The 21,305-nt window shown below is 54.8% G+C and overlaps 3 protein-coding genes across 3 annotated transcripts; 2 read left to right on the top strand and 1 right to left on the bottom strand.

The window, feature by feature from the left end:
- Positions 1–958: 958 nt before the first annotated feature.
- Positions 959–7,857, bottom strand: NOL9 (nucleolar protein 9). Its single transcript, XM_032201691.1, has 12 exons — positions 7,645–7,857; positions 7,349–7,574; positions 7,017–7,144; positions 6,649–6,787; positions 6,001–6,097; positions 5,161–5,258; positions 4,220–4,381; positions 3,750–4,038; positions 2,766–2,877; positions 2,458–2,635; positions 1,577–1,710; positions 959–1,253 (listed from the first exon to the last, which is right to left on the bottom strand). Exons 1-12 carry the CDS (start codon positions 7,855–7,857, stop codon positions 1,125–1,127), a joined length of 1,905 nt encoding a protein of 634 aa, XP_032057582.1. The 3' UTR covers positions 959–1,124.
- A 128-nt stretch (positions 7,858–7,985) lies between these two features.
- TAS1R1 (taste 1 receptor member 1) lies at positions 7,986–10,327 on the top strand. Its single transcript, XM_032201690.1, has 3 exons — positions 7,986–8,105; positions 8,211–8,612; positions 9,014–10,327. The coding sequence occupies exons 1-3, from the start codon at positions 7,986–7,988 to the stop codon at positions 9,815–9,817; spliced, it is 1,326 nt and encodes a 441-aa protein (XP_032057581.1). The 3' UTR covers positions 9,818–10,327.
- A 2,509-nt stretch (positions 10,328–12,836) lies between these two features.
- Positions 12,837–18,914, top strand: ZBTB48 (zinc finger and BTB domain containing 48). The gene is made up of 9 exons (XM_032201689.1): positions 12,837–13,561; positions 14,487–14,598; positions 15,020–15,112; positions 15,538–15,624; positions 16,095–16,249; positions 16,829–16,965; positions 17,393–17,557; positions 17,728–17,816; positions 18,116–18,914. Exons 1-9 carry the CDS (start codon positions 12,837–12,839, stop codon positions 18,410–18,412), a joined length of 1,860 nt encoding a protein of 619 aa, XP_032057580.1. The 3' UTR covers positions 18,413–18,914.
- The last annotated feature ends 2,391 nt before the right edge of the window (positions 18,915–21,305 follow it).

Raw genomic sequence — 21,305 nt, 5'->3', positions numbered from 1 at the left:
GCACCGGGCAGCACGAAAAAGGGAGGCTGTCTTCACAGCTGCGGATCTGTTAAGTGCCCAGCCCTCCCGTTACCTATTTAGGTGTTCCCAATTAGGTTCAGCCCTTACTCACCTCTGCGTGATCCCCCCCAAACTCATCTTCGCTCAGGTGCAAATTGCTGCCCCCCCAAAAAAAAAAGTGAGAAAAAAAAAATTCCTCCAGTCCTTCGCTGGATGAGGCTTAAATGAGAGCGAGCACAGCGCTGTTCTGTGCAGTACCGGGGTAATGCATTAATTCCTCTCCGTTTCCAGCCCACTTTACCTTCTACTTCTTCCACACCGCCTTCAGAAGGAGATGGATGACACCGTCACAGCAGAAGCAGAGCTCTTTTTACACCCAAACTTACTATTTTAATTTCAGCCACAACGGGCTGCACAGTCAGAGCAAACTAAGGCTGAAAAAAGCAAGATCAGTGGCCGCAGAGGATGCGAGGTAGCACAGCTGCTCCTCCACAAACCTTCCTTACATACAGTGGTGTCAGCAGGCTGGCTGATCACAGCTGCGTTTTTCCCCAAAGCTGGGTTAGCACAACACATAGTGCCTGAGACCTGAGGGAGCTTGGAGAGCCCATCCCTCCTTCCCCCCAGCATTTCCTACTGCACCACCACCCCAGCTGCAGCCCCATGCTCACCAACAGGAGACAACTGCCATGAGAACATTGCAAGCTCTTAAATTTGTGAGTAAAACAGTTACTGGGGAGGTGTACGTGCACCCCCCTGCTGTAGTGCATCAATTCTCTGAAACTGAGAGCTAACAAGGCTAGGCTCCAGTCAGGAGAATCACTTCATGCCACAAGCTACTACTTTAAGTAAGGACAAGCTTCTGGTAACCACCCACAGCCATGTCCAAGTCAGGGAAGGCTTTGGAAAAATTCAAACCAAACCACTGTTTTCAATGTATTTATTACAAAACACCAAAATACTTACTGAAAATATAAAACATTATTAAAAATTGACATGTTTTAGTATGTACACATCAGAAACTTGTTCAGGGTCTCTCTGGAGCTGTGGTAGCCAGTGCTTCTGTGACTACACTTGCCTCTTGCCATATAAAAGAAATCCTGCGGTCAGAGGTCCTAAAGGCTTCAAGTGTAATCACACTGGTAAGAATACTCCCTCTTCTTGAAATGCTTCTTCTTTTTCAGCTTCCCAGACCCCAGAATGTTGTAGTTATATTCAGATGTGACATAAGGGATCTCTCCCTCAATTCCTTCCTGGAAAAAAAAAAAAAAAAATAGGAACAACTTTATGGACCTGTATCTTCAGCTGAATTGAAAACACCTTCCTTTAAACAGACTGGTAAGAGTTTAGTGGAAGAAAAGCAGAAAGCTATCAATGAACCTACACTCTGATCTCTGAAAAACAACAAGAACATTATCTCAGTTGGTTTTATGCATTAAGGGCAGTTTCCTACAGGTATGACCATCTGCTAATGCCCAGACAGCTCTGGACACACATAAGCCTCAGAGTAAGAAAATGGAGAATTTGCCAGCAAGCCTGTCCCTTTTTCCCCACCCTCCTCCCAAGCAGCTCCTACCTGGCTCACAAGAACGCAGTTTGGAATGGCAATATTCCCAAGCAACAGACAATTCACTTGTCTCAGGTCCTCAGGAGGCACCGGTGTCAAGACATGATAAAGTTTCTTCTCCATCTCAACCCCTCGGACAATTCCTGAGAAGTACATAGAAAGTTCAGTCCTAACTCCACCAAATCACTTCGGACTGTGTAAGTGAATGTGGCTGAAGCTCTTTGAGTAAGTAGCTTTTCCAGAACCAAGAAAAGAATTCAAGACATCTGGAGGAAAAATAACCCTGCACTTCTGTATCCCACCTTCCCAACATCTCCACATATGTAAGAGCGCCTAACATCTCAAAGTGCCTATCCTTGTTCATTGTTGTGTTCCTACAGAAACTCAAGGTAGCTCCTCAAAATCAGAACTGCTTCTTCACAGCAAACATCAGCACTTAAGAGAAATCTTTGCATGTTTCAGGCCACAAACACTACAGTTGCAGCTCTGTTTAGAGAAAGGAAAACATTCCCCCCACCAGCTGTGAAATAACAAGTCCCACAGACAGCTGAAGAATTTTGTATAAGCCATTTGGAATCTTCTATTGAAGACACAAATCCCAGAAGTGAGTAATTTGTCAAGCTATGAAAGGCCAAGTAAGAGAAGCCAGCTACAGAAGATGCTGCTCAGTGACATTCTCCTCAACTGCTGCCACAAGTTACAGAGTAGCCAAGGACTTGAAGCACAGCTTGTAATAGAAGACAAAATGTATTTTTGATTGTTCTTCAATCAAATCCTACTTTTCCATCAAAAACAAATGGAATTATCTACTCTACTCTTTCCATTCGGCAATATACCTGTCAAAACATGACACGTGAGAACATAGCCTAAGGTTTCCCAGGCTCACTTACCGAAGCCAAGGCAATCACAGACCGGTGTCTGTGTCAGCAGGACTGGCCCATCATTTTGGCATCTGATTTCGTCTGGTATCCTGCAGAGCCCGACCCAGCTGGCATTCACTGCATACATGATATTGGTAGGAGCAACATCCGTATGAATGACCCTGAGTGCAACAGCATTGAAAGGTACCTAAGGGGAAAGAAAAAGAACGGCTTCATTAACTCAACGTAACTTTGGTTTGAGTTCAGAGATAATTTTAAGTACACAAAACCCAAGACAGAGAGCCATTATCTCAAGTCTTTCAAAAACGCTCATTTACCTGGTATGGCACAAAACTATTCAGCGGGAGTACTGATCCTGTGTGTGGAGGCTGCAGGTGACCAAGGTAACCTAGTATTGCCATGTCACGTAGGATGCTGCTGTGTACTCGCCTGGAAAATAACCGCAACAGATCAAGAAAAGCCAGCACACACAGAGCAATTCTGCCAGATAACCCCCAGACATCCCTGAGTACACCATGCAGAATCAGCCACTATCACATACAAGTTAAGTTTTTAGAACTTGAATCTTTGAAGAAAATTTAGAGCCGTATTTTTGTTACCTCTAAGGAATCACAGGATTTTAGGGCATTTTGAAGAGGCACTAGTAATCCAGTGTGGCTTTAAAAAAAAAATAAACAACAGAACCCACAAAAACAAACAGAAATCTTGTTAGAGAACATTTCCCTTCTCCAACCTTGCTATTCATATAGCTGTGAGACAGAACAGTACGTTTGCTTTCTTAAATAGCTCTTCAGGGAAAGTTGACTCAACAGAAAGCATTTAAAATGGGCAACAAAGAGTCAAGGTCCAGGAAGTCATGCCTTTCAAAAATGTAAACAAACTGACTTGAAATGTCAGAGAAATTAACATGACCATCTATGTCTGTTAGAAATAGGCAAGGAACTTCCCCATTAGGGGAAAAAAGAAAAAAAGGAGACAGTATTCTGTAAGCATAAAGTATGCCCAGTGGTGTAAGAAGTCTAAATAACTTATAGCAGCCACTGGAAGCAGTGTAGGGAGGAACAATCCCTCACCCCCAAAAACAAACAAACAAAAAAAAACAACAAGAAAAAGTCCCTCAACCACCTCCCACCAAAACACAACAACAGGCAAACTTATTAGGAGACAATAAACCTTATAGCATCTGAACAAGTTAACGGGGGCACTGAAGGCCTGTGCAAGAGTTCTGTTATTAATTTCCTGCCAGGACTAAGCATACTTTTATTAAGCAAATTAACCACCACGCAGCACTTACTACTTACGCTTCACCTGCAACCCCAGCTCGAGGGAACTCCGGGTGGATATAGAGCAGTTTATAGTCAGGAACTGATGTATCTTCCTCTCCTTCAGAGGACTTCCAGCTCTCTGCTGCACTCAGATTCGTTTGCTTGCTCTTGCCTTGCTGTTTGCCTTTGGTATACAGGCCAGGAGCGAGGTGAACGTACTCGGGGGTGAGTGGATCCATGGCCTTCCAGTCGTACACATCCATCTGAACCACGTGAGTGGGCGCTAACAGCCGAATCATGTCGGTCAGAAGCAGCAAACCCTCACCTTTAGGAAGCAGAGAAAACTCGATTACTGCCACCTTGTAGAGAAATTTCAATGCTGTTATGGAAGACTGACAACAGCTCAAGTGCAGGAAGCTGTTATTGTCTTATCCTAGACTCTCGAGGAAGCATAGAGGCGTACTGCTTAGGTTCATGTCTCTTCAGAATAGATTAACCGTGTTTACCTTTCACCCAGCCCATAGTGTTGATGACTAAAGGCACTTCCTTCTTGTAGGAGTTGAACACGTACTTCACAACATCGATGTATCTCTCTGTGTCCTGCTCACAGCTGGTCTGTCCGTAATACACCATCTTACGTGGCGTTTGCTGATGAGTGAATGGTGGACCTGAAAATAAGAACAAGCCTCTAATACTTCCAGTAACTGAAATGCAACCCCCATCCCTATCAAGTACCCGCAAGCAATCCCTTTTAAAATAAACTGTCTTCTTTTAGCATTTTAACAATCATTCTCATATAGTCTGCAACTACAGAGAAACTTGTTTTGCAAGACTCCATGCAATTTTTTTAAATTTTTAAGTATTATTTATTTGTTCATGAGTTCTGAAAATTCACAATCTCCTATGACAAGCTATCCAAAAAGCAAATCACTCTGATAATACCTTTTATAGACATGGACCCAAATTCACAGAATCACAAATACTAACAGTTTCTCTGGCTATAGGGGTTTTTTGTTCGCTTGTTTTTTTCCCCCCCCTCCAGTGAGAAGAGCCCCTGATCTATATGGATCTACTTGGCATTCCTCAAACTAATTATACCTGCAGAGACTAATAACTAAGACTAGTTTTCCCAAAGCGACCTTACAAATCTGAAAGGCTGAAAATCCACTTTGACACGTCACAACCTGTTCCACTGGCTTATAGACACAAATCTTCCCTTTAAAATACAGAGGAAGAAAAACAAGAAGGGAGAATGGCTCCATGTTATTTATCAATATTTTCACATGGATCTCACAACCCCAGCAAGAAAACATTTACAGGTTTTTATTCTTTACATGCATCTTCAATAGATATGGCAACTTTGCCTGACGTACAGCCCCTACTCAAAAAGCACCTTCTGGGAATTAAAGATGTTTCTGGCAAATGCCGAAAACAGCCAAGCACGTACCAAGAAATGGCTCTGTTACACTGCTTAAAGACACGCATCCAGGCGGCGTAAATTCTGTTTGACCTATGTCACATTCCATATACTCAACGGAGGGAAGGCTGCAGTGAAAGAAGCCCATATGTTAGCATCCACTAGAAGAAAAAGGACGACTTTGAGTATGTACAAAGCACAACCTGATTTTGTTCCAGGTCATCAAAATTAAACTAAACAGTCAAACCACCACTTGCTTATGCCCTTCTCTCACTTGAGCAAGTATTAAGCAAGAACTTAAAAGGGCTCAGCTACACCGCACTTTATATCATACGCTTGTATGACAATAGCTTCACACCTATCCAGTCTTAAGAGTAATGGGAACAGTACATCAAAAGTGGTACTAATCAGCGTACCACCTCTCTCATATGAACTGGGCACTCTGAGATCAGCTATTTGAGATTTATGAATTCTGTAATCCTTATTTTAAGCATGCAGTAGCCAAGATAATAAGCTTCTACACCTTTTTCTGCCAAGAATCTGGAGACAATAACAAGTCATAACTTTCGGTGCATTTTTAAACGTTATAAATCTCAACTTATTACTAAACCCTGTTTGGTGTCCGTTAGTTCATACGGTCCAAGTTGCTGTTAGCAGTATTTCAGTAGAAATATTTCATTATGTAGCTTTTCTGCAAGAATACAGAAAAGACAAGAAAACAGAAAACTAGGCTTTGTTTTTTTTTCCCCAAAAAGAAGATAACCAGTTTCCAGTGAAAACAACATTCTTGAGCATCTTGGCAGGTAGTTTTCTTCTTCTCTTAAATCACATGCATTACTTAAAGAGCCACAGAACGTGAAAAAAACTCACTGATTCAGTAACAGATTGATCAGGTATCTGTTAAATGTTGACTTCCCAATGCTTTTTGGACCACACACCATAATGACAGGAACACCTTCATCTTCCGCTGGGGGGAAAAAAAGCATTCTCTGAAAGGGGCTGACAGGGAGTTATTCTGATGTGCCCTATTTGCATAAATTTGTGAAAGAAAACAACTTGCAAAACCTACAGAATCTCTGGTCTGACTATGATGCATTTTCATAAAAAAAGTCCTTTAAAGAGCAGTACGTTAAGTTTATCAATGTAAAGGGAAGAGGCTCCTACAAGGAGGAGAAAGCTCTAATACTACAACACAGCTGGTATTAATTCCAACTGCTCACGATGTTTTTAACATTGTTAGATAAAGATGGTTTTTTTACACATTACAAAGAGCAAAACCAAAGGAGTTTTGACATCAAGTTGAGAAATATCTTTATACCACTGAAGTGCTTATCAGGCAGTAGAGACACAAACCCAACCCAGGTGCTGTAAAAGCTCAAGTTGCACACTGCTTCAAGAAGAGCATGTCCTTTAATCAGTTCCTTTTAAGATGTACTCTTTCCCCTAATTATAATTCATGAAAAACTCTGAGCTTTTTTCTTCTAGCCACCAAAGCTCTGCCAAGTCCATGCTACTCACCACAACATGCTTGTATTAGCTCCTCCAGGGCTAGGAACATGCTCTTTGACACCAGCAGTCCGTTATCTGGGCTACATTTCACGATACCGACGGATGCCAGGACTGCATCCTCTGTTGTGAAGCTAGACTCTTCCTTTTTCTACAGAAGAGCAGAAAAAAAGGTTGAGAAGACACACGTGAAGCCACACAGACGCGTGCTCTGTGCTGCTGGGTACTGACAGGACTGCTGCAGGCACGCCAAGCGGGGCAGCCACACACGCTGGCTCCTCTTGCTCCACAAGATGCTCGTTTTGGTGGAGGAGCAGCAAAGGTGCCACAACCCAGTCCCACCGAGATGGGTGTCCATGAGGTGCCCTCCTGGGACTCACCTGTGCCTCGAAGAGCCGTGAGAGCGGCGGGAGGCTGAGCAGGAACCGTGTCACCGGCGTGTCCAGGTGCTCCAGCAGCACCACGGCGCACTCGGGCGAGAACCTCGCCATCACCTTCACCCGCGCCTCTGTGGGGGGGAACAGCGGGGCCCTGAGCGCTCGCGAAATGGCGGCCGGGCCCCGCACCGCACCACACGCGAAATGGCGGCGGCCCCGCACCGCTCCGCTCCGCACCACACGCGAAATGGCGGCCGGCCCGGCCCGACCCGACCCGCACCACACGCGAAATGGCGCCCACCCGGTCCCTCCCGGTGCCCCCGTTCCCCACTCACGGCGGCGGACTCGGTGCGCTCGCATAGCGGCGCGGGCGGCGGCGCGGAGCTGCCGGGGGTCGGCGGCGGGCGGGCGGGCGGCGGGCAGCGCCTCCAGGGCCAGGGCGCAGTGCGTGGGCGGCGAGAAGACCGGCAGCCCCGGCTGGTGCGGGCCGATGGCGAAGCCCAACACGCGGACGGCACCGTACAGGCAGCGCAGGCGGCACTTCCCGGTGAAGGTCAGCGCCTGCGGGGAGACGGCGTGAGACGGCGGCACCGGCAGCGGGTCCGTCCCGTCCCACCCGGGCGCTGCCCACCTGCTGCGGCGCCAGGAGCAGCACCGCGGCTCCCTCCGCCGCCTCCACGGCGGCCAGGCCGGTGTCGGCCGGCGGCACCATCCCGGCGCGCACGAAGGAGGCGGCGAACTCGCGCCAGGCCGCCTCGGAGCGGCCCCCACGGGGGGTGGCGGCGGTGGCTGAGGAGCGGCCGGGGGCCGAGGCCCGGCGGGGGCGGCCGCGCCGAGCGGGCATGGCCGCGGCCGCCGCTCCGCCGCCTCCGCCCCTCTCGCGAGAGCCGCGCCCCCCCCCCGGGCCTTTAAGAGGCGCCGCCCGGTGCCGGTGCCGCTGCTGCTGCCGCCCCCCTCTCGGTTCCCGTCACGATGCCGCCGGTGCTGCTGTGCCTCGGGCTCTGCCTCAGCGCCGCCGCCGCCTCTTTCTTCAGCCGTGATGGCGACTACCGCCTGGCCGGCCTCTTCCAGCTGCACGGGCTCGCACCGAGGGTCGCTGCCCGCCCGCTCGTGGATGGCTGCGACGAGTGAGGGACCGGGGGGCTCCAGAGGGGTCCCGGGGGGCTCCAGAGGGGTCCCGGGGGCAAGTGGTAGCAGTGTTTTGGGTGCAGTGTTTTGGGTGTGCTCCCCAGGGTGTTCCCAGCCCCTCCAGGTTCCCCCCTGAGGTGTTCATCTCCTTTGTGTTTGCGCAGCGCTGCCGCCTTCAAGAGCCACGGCTACCACCTCCTGCAGACCATGCGTTTCGCCCTGGAGGAGATCAACAACTCCAGCAGCCTCCTGCCCAACGTCACCTTGGGCTACGACATCTACGACACCTGCTCCGAGTCTGCCAACCTCTACGCGACGCTGCGCGCCCTGGTCCAGAAGGGGCAGCGGGATGTCGGGGTGCTGCCTGCCCTCCAGCACTATGAGCCCACCGCTGTGGCTGTCATCGGGCCCGACAGCACCCAGCTGGCCCTCACCACGGCTGCCATCCTGGGCGTCTTCCTCGTGCCCGAGGTGAGCTCCGCTCCCTCGCAGTGGCAGCCCCAACAAGTGCTGCGGGGGCTGTCTGTGGCAGCCAAAAAAAGAGCTCCAGGGGGCTGATAGGGTGAGGGAGAGTGGGCTTGGGGCTGAGGAACAAACTGAGCTGCCAGCACAGCCCTGCTGCCCCCCTGGACCTGGCTGCAGCTTTGGTCCAGCTGGGCACAAAGAGCTGACAGGCAGGAACCATGCCCAGCTCCCTGGCTCTCTGGGGTTTCTCTCATGGCAGTGCATGGCAGAACGTTTTTCAGCCTCCCCATCTCTAACTCCCTTCAAAAGACCCGCTGCTCGTGGAGCTTCCCCTTACCACGGCAGCAGATCCTCCTTGTGTGTCACTGCCCGGGGAGGGCAACCCCTTCTCCTGGCTTCCTTTGCAGATCAGCTATGAAGCCTCCCTGGAGACGCTGAGCCTGAAGCGGTTGTACCCCTCCTTCCTGCGCACCATCCCCAGCGATGGGCAGCAAGTGAAAGCCATCGCGCTGCTGCTGCAAAGCTTCGAGTGGAGTTGGGTTGCCCTGCTGGGCAGCGACAACGCGTACGGCAGGGATGGGTTAGATGCCCTCTACGAGCTGCTGGTCGCAAGCGGCGTGTGTGTTGCCTACCGAGGCATCATCCCCACGAACAAGGACGCCAGCAGCCCGGAGCTCCAGAGGCTGGTCAGAATCCTCATGGACATCAAGGTCAATGTCACCGTCGTCTTCTCCAATGTGAACAGTGCCCGGCCGTTCTTTGAGGTGGTGGTGCAGAAGAACATCACGGGCATGGTGTGGGTGGCCTCTGAAGACTGGTCTTTGGCCCAAAACATCTGGCAACTGCCTGGCATCCAAAATATCGGCTCTGTGATTGGGATGTCAGTTGAGCAGGCAGAGTCTGTGATGCTGGAACACCTTGAGTCTTGGAAATACGCAGAGGAACGTGCTGTGTCTGAAAGTGCTGGCAGCACGGGGGCAGGTGGGGAGAACAGAAGTAGCAGCAGCGAGAGTAGCTGGCCGAACTGCACCCAGCAGTGCCCAGGATGCCACCTGCTCGCCGCTGCCCCCAACATATACGACACTCAGGCCTCTAACAACGTGTACTCAGCCGTGTACGCCGTGGCCCACGGTCTCCACGACCTGCTGGGCTGTGCCTCGGGGGTGTGCAGCAAAGACAGAGTCTATCCCTGGCAGGTAAGAGCAAGGTGAAGAAGGATCTTCTTCCCTCTGCAGTGTGGATTTTCCCCCTGTGCTCAGGGGTTTTCCACCAGTCTGGGAGGCTCATCTGCAAGCAGAAGGGAGCAGGGCTGTTCTGGCAGCTAAGGCACTACGACAGCACTCAGGACTCTGAGTCCCCTGCCCTCCTCGTGGTTTTAAGTCTCTTGTCTCTGGCCACACAGGATAGGCACAGATCCTCTCACAAAGGCTCTCCCTTCACTGATGTCTCTAGCTGTGTGAGGCTGCTCTCAGCCTTCCCTCTCTCTGGTCACTGCACAGTTGCTGCCTTGTGGGCTTCAGCTGCTTGTGACAGGCAAAGCAGCCTGAATGCAGACCTGTGCTTTAGATCGTTTCTGTTTCTCAGCCACTAGCCCCTTTAAGAAACCTGGAAGAGGCTGCCTGCCACTGGAGACGTGCTGGTTGTTGGGGAATTTGAGAGGAGGCAGAGCAGAGCAGCTGGCCTCCAGTACATCGCTCTGGTGACAAGGCTCTCCTCAGCGGGAATCTTGTCAGCAGGATCCACTCTGCTCTTACTCTCGTTTTACAGCTCCTACAGAAAATCAAGCAGGTAAACTTCAGCCTGCACAACAGCCAGATCTGTTTTGATGCCAATGGGAACATTTATAAAGGTTACAACATCATTATGTGGAACTGGAGAGGCCTGAGCTGGGCTTTTGATGTGGTTGGAACTTTCACTGTGAACCCCAACAGGCTGCTCCTTAACCGCAGCAAAATCCTGTGGCACACAAAAGATCACCAGGTACTGTTCTGCATCCACGTCTTGTTTATTGTGTACTGGCAAGCTCACTACATCCCGACACTACTTCCTGGGTATCTTCCCATTACAGGGCAGACAGAGGCAGTATGTGGGGAGGGTACAGGGGGTGATTTGCATCCTTAGTAATGCCTTTCATCCTTCCAGAAAATAAGCAGGGTATGTGCTAAAAGGCTCCCAGCTCCAACTTTTACCTCCAAGCATCCCAATTTTCCCCCTATCTCTGGAAGAAGGACAGCACAGCAAGCTCTCAGCTGCTGCCCGTGGTCTATCTAAAGGACAGCAGCAAGCTGCCCGTCCCGGGCTGCAGTCTGTCCTCCCTCCTGCCCCGTTCTCGCTGCCCACCAGCTGCCTGATGGCTGCTGTGCTCCCCGCAGGCCCCCATCTCCATGTGCTCCCAGCCCTGTGCTGCTGGGGAGAAGAGGCTGCAGCAGAACCGCCACAGGTGCTGCTTCAGCTGCGTGGCCTGTCCGGCAGGGACCTTCCTGAACAGAACGGGTCAGTAAACTCTGGGCAGCTCCTGCCTCCCCTTCCCGCACCCCTCCTCCTCATCCCATCAGCTCCTTGCCGCTGTCTTACCCCTCTCTAGCCCCAGCAACTACCTCTTTTCTCTCACACTCTTTTCCCCCTCTTTTCTCTCAGTCTCTTTTCCTCCGTGTGACCAGTAAAAACCTCTGGGCTCACCTGAATGCGGTCAGCCTGACTTCCCTCTTTGCTTACTTGTGGGTATGCAAAGCCTACACCCTGCTCTCAGCCCCGTGCTTTCCGGGGGATGCTGCCAACAGCTTGCCCAGCACAGTCAAATAACTGGTGCCAGCAGAGCCCCTTCCTTTGTGGAAAGGGGACAGGAGACACCTGGCGTGGCAGCTGGTCCCTGCACCGCATCCTCCAGGAGGGAAATGGAGCCCAGTGTCACCTGCCCAGTGGGCAGTCCTTTGGGGGAGCTTCTGGGCAAAGAGCAGAGAGCCCTCACTGCTCCTGAGGGCTCAGAAGCGAGGGGAAGGAGCAGGAGCAGAGCAAGGGGCAGCTCCCCAGGGGCACCTCACTCACCGGGGCTCTGCTGAGCACCATCCACACGTGTCTCCCGCAGACCTTTACACCTGCCAGGCCTGCGGGGCGGACGAGTGGTCCCCGGCGCGCAGCGAGCTGTGCTTCAACCGCACCCTGGAGTTCCTGTCCTGGGCCGAGCCCCTCTCCTGGGCTCTGCTGGCCCCCATCGCGCTGCTCCTGCTGCTGCTGGCCGCCCTCTCGCTGCTCTTCGCCCTCCACGCCTCCACACCCCTGGTGCGGGCAGCGGGCGGCCGGCTCTGCTTCCTCATGCTGGGCTCGCTGGGCTGCGCCTGCGGCAGCCTCCTCTGCTACTTCGGGGCGCCGTCGCGGCCCTGCTGCCTGCTGCGCCTCCCCCTCTTCGCCGTGGGCTTCGCCGTCTTCCTCTGCAGCGTGGCCGCCCGCTGCCTGCAGCTCGTCGCCATCTTCAAGCTGCGCGGCCGCTGCCCGCGGCTCCGCCGGGCCTGCCTGAGGCGCCGCACCCCGCTGCTGCTGGCGGCGGCCGGAGCCGCGGGGCAGGCGGCGCTGTGCCTGGCCGCCGTGCTCTCCGCGCCCCCCGGCCCCCTCAGGCGCCGCGACGTGGCCGCGGAGCTGCTGGTGCTGGAGTGCGGCGGCGGGGGAGCGGCGGAGGCGGCGGCGGAGGCTCTCAACGTGGCGCTGAGCGGCGGCTGCTTCGCGCTGAGCTACGCGGGCAAGGACCTGCCCGCCGCCTACCGCGAGGCGCGCTGCCTGACGTGCGGGCTGCTGCTGCACCTGGCGTGCGCCGCCGCCGCGCTCTGCACGCGGGGCGCCTTCCGAGGCCGGGCGGCGGCGCTGGCGGCCGTGCTGGGCGCGCTGTGCACGCTGGCGCCGCCGCTGGCCGGGTACTTCGTGCCGCGCGGGCTGGCCCTGCTGCTGCGCCCCAGCCTCAACACGGCCGCGCACTTCCGAGGCGCCATCGGCGGCTATGCGCGGCGAGGCCACGCCCCCTGAGCCGAGCCCCGCCCCCTGAGCCGAGCCACGCCCCCCTGAACCGAGTCACGCCCCTCTGAACCTACCCACGCCCCCTGAACCCCATAAGCCCCGCCCTCCCTGAGGCTGACTCCGCCCCCCGAACCTAGCCACGCCCCCTGAACCCCATAAGCCCCGCCCCCCCTGAGGCTGGCCCCGCCCTCATGGCGCCGCGCGGGTCCCGGTAGCGGCGCGGCCATGGCGGGAGCGGGAGCAGCAGCGGCGGTGGCGGCGCACAGCGTGCGGGTGCTGCGGGAGCTGAACCGGCAGCGCGCCGCGGGGCAGTTCTGCGACGCCACGCTGGGGGTGGGCGGCCGCCAGTTCCGCGCGCACTGGCCGGTGCTCGCCAGCTGCTCGCGCTTCTTCCGCGGCGTGGGGAGCGGTGGCGGTGGCGGAGGACCGGGGACGGGGGGTGTGGGGAGCCCGGTGCCGCTGCCCGAGGGCCTGGCGGACACGTTCCAGCTGCTGCTCGATTTCTTCTACACCGGCCGCCTGGCGCTCACGGCGCACAACCGCGCCCGCCTGCTGGCGGCGGCCGAGCAGCTGGGCGTGCCCGACGCCGTGGCTCTGTGCCGGGCCTTCCGCCCCGCCGCCGCCCGGCACCGGCCCCGCCGCGCCCCCAACGCCCCCCCCCAGCCGCCAGCGGAGCCCCCCGAGCCCGGCGGGGGGGCGGCCGCGGAAAGCGCCGTGCCCTCCGGTGCCCCCCCTGCTGCCCCTTCCGCCCCCGCTGTCCCCCCTCCGGTGGTGGTGGCGGCGGCGGGGGGCGGCGGGGAGGCGCCCCCCGGAGGCAGGAAGGCGGCGCGGGGCAGGAAGAAGCCCCCCGAGGGGGCGGTGGGGAGCGGGAAGGGCTCGGCGGCAGCGGCGGAGTGCCCCACGTGCCACAAAACCTTCCTGAGCAAATACTACCTGAAGGTGCACAACAGGTGACCCGCACGGCTCTGCTTCATAACGCGGATGGGGCTGGGGGGGGTACCGGGGGGGTACCGGGGGGGCACCGGCACTGCCCGGCCCGTGGGCATCGCCCCGGGGTGTGATGAGCTCGATGCGGGGTGGGGAGCCCCGGCTGACCCCTGAGGTCTCAGCTTTAGGGGTCCCTGCATGTCCCCCGGCCCTGCGGAGGCAGCGGGCTGTGCATGTCCTGCAGACACGGGTGGGACTCGAGTCCGAAATGCTGCGGGGAAAACCCCCACGGCTGCCCCAGGCCCCTCCTGCCCAGGGTTTGGTCCTGCACAGCTCAGAAAACAAGGGGTGAAGGTGCTCAGGAGCCCTCCCCGGGGACCCAAGGGCTGCGGGTGGGTGGTGGTGAAGGCACAGAGCTGCCAGCTCCTGCAGCTTCGGGATGGAGCCCGTCCATCAGCCGTCAGCTCCTGGGCCTCCAGAGTTAGCATGAGTTTGGGGGAATCAATGCGGGCTGTGCATGCAACGAGCTGGGTGCTGGGCAGAGAGCGCTCGGGCGTGCTGGTGCTTCTGGGTGCTGCAGGATCAGCAGAAGGGGTGACAGGAGGCTTTCCGAGGGTGCTCTCCAGCCCCTGGAGATGGCTGTGGCAGTGCTGGCACTTCGGGAGGCTGTAAGAGCTTCATTCAGCCCTCCCCGTGCACAAGATGCTTCTGAGTGAGCAGAGCTTCTCAAGGAGCTGCTTCAGACACCAAAACAGGCAGCTGGTGGGGCCAGCAGCGGTGGCAGCAAGTGCATTTCTTGCCAATCTCCTTGCTGAGCACAAACGCCGGAGCCCCCAGACCTGCACGCGTAGCTGGATCTTGTGCAGCCACTTCCTCACCCAGGCCAGGGCAGCGGAGCTGAGCTGTCAGGCCGGCACTAACGGGGGCTCTCTGCTTGTGTGTCCCCAGGAAGCACACTGGAGAGAAGCCCTTTGAGTGCTCCAAGTGTGGGAAATGTTATTTTAGAAAAGAAAATCTCCTGGAGCACGAAGCCAGAAACTGCATGAACCGATCCGAGCAGGTATGGATGGCCCTGAGTCGCGCCGGTCGCTTGGAGGGCGGGCGGTGGCAGAAGCAGAATTTGTCCAGCTGCAGCCCAAATCACTCAGCTGCTGAATAAAACCTGATCCTGCTGCTGCTGTGCTGTCCCCAGAGCATCACGAAAACCCACTCTGGGTGAGGGCGGCAGCAGATTCTGTTCGTGGTACGCTGGTTCCCCATAGCCTGGTATTTTAGTGGCTTTTGCATTTTTTTTCAAGCATATGGGAATTCTCTTTGCACTGGAGAAAGTCTGTGTTCCCGTGGGGCAGGTTAACCGAGGCCCAGCGCCGCGATGGCAGCCGTGGGTCTGAGTGGCTGTGCTGGCTGCTGGCTTTGTGTCTGCCTCAGCCTCATTCTTTCCTGGCCTGTGCAGAAGCTGATGCTTTCCCTGTCCCTTGCAGGTTTTCACGTGCTCGGTCTGCCAAGAGGTATTCAAGAGGCGGATGGAGCTGCGGCTGCACATGGTGTCGCACACCGGGGAGATGCCCTATAAGGTCAGCAGCGCCTGCCTCTGGCATTCCTTTGAATGACTGCTGCAGCCTGGCGCTGCGGGGAGCCGGAGCAGGATGCCTTTCTATTTTGGGCAGCCTGGCCCTGCCGGCAGGTGCTGCGCTGGGGGCTGTGGCTGTGCACGGGGATGGTTTTTCTCCCCAGCGCCTGCCTTTCCCCTCGTCCCTGAGCTGATCGCCGGGTCCTTTCCCTGTCGGCTGTCAGTTGGCTCCAGCAGCAGCAGGGCTGTTCCCCTCTCTGGGCTGCTACAGGCTCTCGGGGTGTGCTGGAGCCAGGCAGCTTCTCCTGCAGCCCCACTCCTTAGGTTTCTGCCGCCTTACCCGCAGATCCGTGTGCTGCAGCACCACCCAGCACGCCACAGTCACCGCTCAGGAGGTGGCTGGAAGCTAACTCTGCTCTTGCCCTGCAGTGCTCCTCCTGTGCGCAGCAGTTCATGCAGAAGAAGGACCTGCAGAGCCACATGATAAAGCTGCACGGTGCCCCGAAGCCCCACGCGGTAAGGGAAGCGACCTGGCACACGGCGGTGCTCCTTGGTGCCTCCTCTGCAGGAGGAGTGCTGTAGGGGTTGTGAGGGAATCCCCCGGCACTCGGGCCCAGGTTAGAGAACGGTGCCCATTGTGTGCTCCGGCTCTGCTGAGAGAGGCAGGGAGTTATGAAGTGGAAATGGTTTTTGTTCTTCTTTTTTTTTTTGGGGTGGGGGTGGATAAAGGAGCAACCCTCATGGCTTTCTGGCCGACAGACCCAAGTATTGACCGGTGTTTCAGTTCAGGCAGGCTGTCTCATCCCATTCGGCATCTCAGAGCTGGGGCTGCTGCACCAGCCGGCTGCAGGGAGGGTCCTGATGCAGGGGATGAGTCGCGCACGGCCCGCGTGGTGCTGCGAGGGGCACGGGGCTGTTTGGGGTGCAGGGCTGTGAGCTGCGTGTGGGCGAGCTGCCTAACCCTGCGCTCTCCTGTGGACTTGCAGTGTTCGACTTGCTCCAAGTGCTTTCTGTCTCGGACAGAGCTGCGTTTGCACGAGGCGTTCAAGCACCGGGGAGAGAAGCTGTTTGTCTGCGAGGAGTGCGGACACAGAGCCTCAAGTCGCAACGGCTTGCAGATGCACATCAAGGCCAAGCACAGGTATGGTGCAACCCGTTCCTTCCTGCGTGCCACCTGCCCCAAGCCCCAGCTGAGTGGGTGCTGGGGAGCTCCCGCAGCGCCTGCAAGGTGTGTGAGTGGTGCTTGCCACCCTCCAGCTTTCCTGGAGGCAAGAAATTTGGTAAGGGGCCGACCTTCAGTCCTGCTTTCTTCCAAAAGAAGTCCATACTGTCTGTACTTCCTCCAAGTGTGTGACTGTAGTAATTAAGAGGTGATGACCGAAGCTCATCAGCTGTCCTGCTGCCTGGCTCGTTCCTGTTCTCAGAAGGACGAGCACGCATCAGCAGCTGCGCTCCACACTTGCCCTTGGTGTTGTTCCCTGGGCTGGTTCTGATGCCTGAGGAGCAGGAGGCACCAGCTTGGTGCTTCAGGAGCCTGTGCTTGCAGGAGAGATTTTGTGGGCCTCTGAAATAGTTTAGTTTGAGATGGGCTGAGGTAGGATTCAATTACAGTGCTTTGAGGTGACAGCTAGCTTCAGGGACCAAAGGCAGAGGTCAAGGTGGCCATTCTCCAGCTGGGGCCTGCCTTGGGGGGGCTCAGCTGCGTGTCCCCTGCCCGCAGGAACGAGCGCCCCTACGTTTGTGAGTTCTGCCATCACGCCTTCACGCAGAAAGCCAACCTCAACATGCACCTGCGCACGCACACCGGCGAGAAGCCCTTCCAGTGCCACCTCTGCGGCAAGACCTTCAGGACACAAGGTACCCGCTGGGCACCGCGGCCCTGCCGCCCCAGCCCAACCTCACAGCAGCCGCCTCGGGGTTTGCAGTGCTGAGCACCACGCTCCTGCAGGTATCTGGGACTTCTGGAAGCAGCTGTGCTGAGAAACCTCTGCTTCCCCTCCAGAACAAAGCGTGCTCTTACGCGCGTGGGATAATGCTTCAGGAAGGAGCATTCCCTGTATTTTCCCTACTCCCACAGCACAAAGAGGGGAGGACAGTGGTGAATTTCCCACAGTGATGGTTAGCTTAGGCTAGCAAACTGCTGCTTACGCCCCTTTTAAGCATTCATAACTAGCCTGGCACAGAGCATACGTGGTCTCACCACAGCGTAGCCTGCGCCTGTGCCCAGACGGGGACTCCCAGTGGACTGCTGACCTCCAGCTCTCTCTTCCCCTGCTCACGGCAGCGAGCCTGGACAAGCACAACCGGACCCACACAGGGGAGCGCCCCTTTAGCTGTGAGTTCTGCGACCAGAGGTTCACGGAGAAGGGGCCCCTCCTGAGGCACATCGCCAGCCGCCACCAGGAGGGGAGGCCCCACTTCTGCCAGATCTGTGGGAAAACCTTCAAAGGTACCTCGTGCTTCCAGCTGTGCCTTGGCACGTCTGGCACGGGCCGCGCTCTTCCCGTGCCTCGAGGCGGCACTGCTGCAGCGGTGCTTCACACCCCGTGCCTGCAGCTGCTCTGCTGGCACGTGCTGCCGGCAGGGCCGCCCTGAGCTGCTGCCTCCTTCTCTTCCCAGCGGTTGAGCAGCTGCGTGTCCACGTCCGCAGGCACAAGGGAGTGAGGAAGTTCGAGTGCACCGAGTGCGGCTACAAGTTCACGCGGCAGGTGGGACACGGCCTGGTTCTGGGGACATCTGTGGCAGGCTGTGTGCCTGATCGGGGCACAGACGTCAGGGGTTGCTCCCCTGCAGTGACACAAGCAGGTTCCCACTCTGTAGTGAGTCTTTTTTGGGAAGCGTGCAGCCCAACCTGAGGGAGAGCCGAGTGCTTGGGGCTTCGGGCAGTGCTTGAGCAAGGGCAGGCCCAGGGGGCAGGAGGGTTTTGCTGTGCCCCTTCTCCCCCTGAGGAGCACGGCACCCTGTGGGTGAGCTGCCCCTCAGCAGCTCCGTCCTTTCTGTTCCACAGGCTCACTTGAGGCGCCACATGGAGATTCACGACCGTGTGGAGAACTACAACCCCCGGCAGAGGAAGCTGCGAAATCTGATCATCGAGGACGAGAAGGCCGTGGTGGTGGCCCTGCAGCCGCCCCAGGAGCTGGAGGTGGGCTCAGCCGAGGTCATCGTGGAGTCCCTGGCCCACGGCTCCCTGCCCGAGGAGATCCCTGTGCAGAGACTCTGTTCCAACGAGAACTTCCCTGCGGCAGACGTGATAGAGCAGTCGCTGATAATAACAGCAGCAATTCCTGATGGCTGTGAAACGTAGGGCGGCTGCACGCAGCCTTCCTACCAAACACAAGAAAGCGTTAGGCTGGGGTGACGCTCTGCTACGCTTGTTCTTCTCAGCCTCCAGGGGCTTGAAGTCATACGCCCAGCCTCTCTCCCTTCTCCTGTTTAAAGATCCTACCCCCGGGTTGCAGGGAAAGTTCCTAATGAAGCGATAATCGGGTATCAAACTAGGAAACATGAAGCTACTCAGAATGACTACTTAAATGTACATACATAGTATGGGATGGGATGTGATTGACAACTCCGTATGTGTAGTACTGTGAATTGCTTTTTAATGAGCTCTCATTCGTGATCAGAAGGGATAGCTGCCTCACCTCCCGTTTCTACAGTGCTAGCTCTTACCTTGCTCCATTAGTTCTACATTTGAGTCTGAATGCTCATGATTAAAGTTTACCTTCCAGAAGAGTGTCTGACTGCCCCTTTCCTTAAATGTGTGCTGGAAGGACCGTGTCCTCAATTAAATTTGTGCCTTATTTCCACTCGGTTCTGTCAAGCTTCTGCTACTTATTACCGTTACTTTACTACATTAAAGGCGTGGTGTGGCCTTGTATCTTCTCACCACTGAACTAATTTAGCTGCTACTGAGCTTGAAACAGTAGGATTAGCTCAAGGAAGTGGGTGATTCTCTAAGCTCCTGCTTTTAGATGTGGGGATTTATACTTGTAAGTAATAATTTTCTGAAATAACTTAATTCAGGGTTGCTGTCACATTGAAAACCATTTCCCCAGCATTCCTGCAGGGTGGCAGTGGAATGTTACACCTGAAACCGAGCACACATCAGGATTCACGTCCCACCCACCCTCAGTCCCCTTTCCCTTTTCTACTCACCAAGCAGGCAGCTCTCCCGTTTAAATGCACCTCAGGCCTAGGATGAGAAACATCTCAGCAAAAACTTGTTCTAGTAATCTTTCTCTTGAAAAACAGAGAGATTTATGTAACATTTTATTTAACTTGACTGTTGCAAGTAAATTTAAAACAAATTATGAGAATAAAAATACATTATCTGTAAATGTAAAATGCCTTTGTTTCAAAGGATGGTATTTAAACAGTACTCAAAGATTTGGACGCAATGGATTTTACAAAAAAAATAAATACAAATCCATACTCGTTTAGCTGGTTCAGGAATTTCAGGGTGGCAGGTCCAGCAGTGAGCACTACGGTATGAGATATAGTGTACGTACTAGTTAGAGTTCAGCATAAATACTTCAGTCTGCAACACAAGTTCGGCCATACAGCGCGTGCAGGCAGCTCGGGGTCTTCACCCTTGCGCAGGTCTCTCGAGCGTCGCCACGTCGCAGCCGCTGCTCTTTGTCCCCACACACCGAGTGCCGTGCAGCCAGGTGGAGGCAGGTGGCTTGGTGTGCAGGCTCAGCACAGCAGGACGCGGCGATTCTCCCAGAAATGGGGGAGAGGGCCCTGAGCTGCTGGCTGTGTGTCCCGCTGGCCGGCTCCTCCACCCAACGGGGACCGCCCCGGCCCCGCTGTGCCACGAGGAGGAAAGCTCCAGCAGCAGCTCCTGCACCAGCACTTCCCTGCGCCTAAAGACAAAAGCAGCAAGGAGAGCCCGCTGTGCCCAGGGGACCCCTGCTGCTCCCACCTCGCCATGGATCCTCTGCCACGGGCGGCAGTTTCAAGGCACTGTCAAAGTTTCAGACTTTGAGCAAAGCCCAAGCTTCATAAACAGCTTCCTCAAGTTTCACAGCTAAGTAGCTTAGCATAAAATAGTATTCAAGGCAAAACAGATTTTTAAAGCTGTGAACGTGTTGATTTTAGAGAGATAGTGTTCTGATGCACACTCAATGGCAAGCCAGAAGGCATGCAAGCCAAGTCGACGGGCTTTCCGCTTTCCTTTTTTTTTTTTTTTTTTTTTTTTTCTGTTTCCTATTGGTTAAAAACCAAAGGCAGAAAAAAGAGCAAATCTAGCCACCATTTCAGCCACTATTACGCTACAGTTTTCTGGAAGCAGTGCCCATTTTCAGATGAGCCATACTGCAATCCTGTTTTCTTTTTCAAGAAACATTCCACAAGTAAACTGCAAGCAGCTTCTCTTCAGCTGAAGGTATATTGAGGAAATACAGTTCACGCTACCTAGGCCACTTGAGCAAGTATAAAGGCAAATCTTACACGTGCCACACACACACACAAAGAAAACCCTAAAATAACTAACTTTCACTCCACAACACTCTTGCTAACTCCTACACCTTGGCCAAATGACCTCAGCAGCATTTTCCAATTACTCAGATTCCAAGAGCTTCTGCAAAGTGAAGATGAGACAGGCACGAGAACTCTCCGAGGGTTCAGCAGGTTGCCTCACACCAGCTGATGCATTTCTGCACCACGGTGTCTAAACACCACCAGCTTTTCTTCTACAGGTCTGTGGCAAATTTTTTAGGGAAGTTGTGCTTACCTTTCCAGGCAATCTTTTTTTTTTTTTTTCTTCCTTTTAAAATAGCAGAATTCCAACCCAGCTCCTTTACAGCAGTGAAGGAATAAGAACTTGCCCTCGATACACAGGGCCTACCTGCCTGACACAGCACGTGCTGACAGCCTGGCATAGAAGAATTGACAGTAAATTCTGTTAGTCACGAGTCACAGAACAAGCCACACAGACATCTTCTGCTATGTTCAGCCCCATGCTGAACAACCCCATAGGAACAAATTCTGTCAAAATAGTAAAGGAGAAGGAAGGCTCCTTCCTGAGGGCCTCTGGCACGAGTCATGAGCCCTAGAAGCCGCTTCACAAGCCAGCTGAGGGGGATTCACTTTTCCTTTTTCCTTTAAAGAACAGTGCAGTTTGGGTGACCAGAAATGAAGGCACCCTAATTGTAACAATACCATTAAAAGATAAATAAAGGTGTTCTGAGGGGAAA

The sequence above is a fragment of the Aythya fuligula genome, chromosome 21 (genome assembly GCF_009819795.1).
Source record: "Aythya fuligula isolate bAytFul2 chromosome 21, bAytFul2.pri, whole genome shotgun sequence".
NCBI lineage: Eukaryota > Metazoa > Chordata > Aves > Anseriformes > Anatidae > Aythya > Aythya fuligula.
Note: the sequence above shows the minus strand (reverse complement) of the source record. Positions and strands in the feature narration are given on the sequence as shown.

What these genes read in the sequence shown, in the direction of transcription:
- TAS1R1 (XM_032201690.1), top strand. Translation starts at nt 7,986, where the DNA reads ATGCCGCCGGTGCTGCTGTGCCTCGGGCTCTGCCTCAGCGCCGCCGCC. An exon ending in TGCACGGGCTCGCACCGAGG is followed by an intron (nt 8,106 to 8,210) that starts GTCGCTGCCCGC and finishes AAGTGGTAGCAG; the next exon opens with TGTTTTGGGTGCAGTGTTTT. An exon ending in GCGTCTTCCTCGTGCCCGAG is followed by an intron (nt 8,613 to 9,013) that starts GTGAGCTCCGCT and finishes CTTCCTTTGCAG; the next exon opens with ATCAGCTATGAAGCCTCCCT.
- ZBTB48 (XM_032201689.1), top strand. Translation starts at nt 12,837, where the DNA reads ATGGCGGGAGCGGGAGCAGCAGCGGCGGTGGCGGCGCACAGCGTGCGG. An exon ending in GTGCCCCGAAGCCCCACGCG is followed by an intron (nt 15,625 to 16,094) that starts GTAAGGGAAGCG and finishes GTGGACTTGCAG; the next exon opens with TGTTCGACTTGCTCCAAGTG. An exon ending in CTGTGGGAAAACCTTCAAAG is followed by an intron (nt 17,558 to 17,727) that starts GTACCTCGTGCT and finishes TTCTCTTCCCAG; the next exon opens with CGGTTGAGCAGCTGCGTGTC.
- NOL9 (XM_032201691.1), bottom strand. Translation starts at nt 7,857, where the DNA reads ATGCCCGCTCGGCGCGGCCGCCCCCGCCGGGCCTCGGCCCCCGGCCGC. An exon ending in CACGGCTCTTCGAGGCACAG is followed by an intron (nt 6,788 to 7,016) that starts GTGAGTCCCAGG and finishes GCTCTTCTGTAG; the next exon opens with AAAAAGGAAGAGTCTAGCTT. An exon ending in GCTGGGGTTGCAGGTGAAGC is followed by an intron (nt 2,878 to 3,749) that starts GTAAGTAGTAAG and finishes GTTATTTTCCAG; the next exon opens with GCGAGTACACAGCAGCATCC.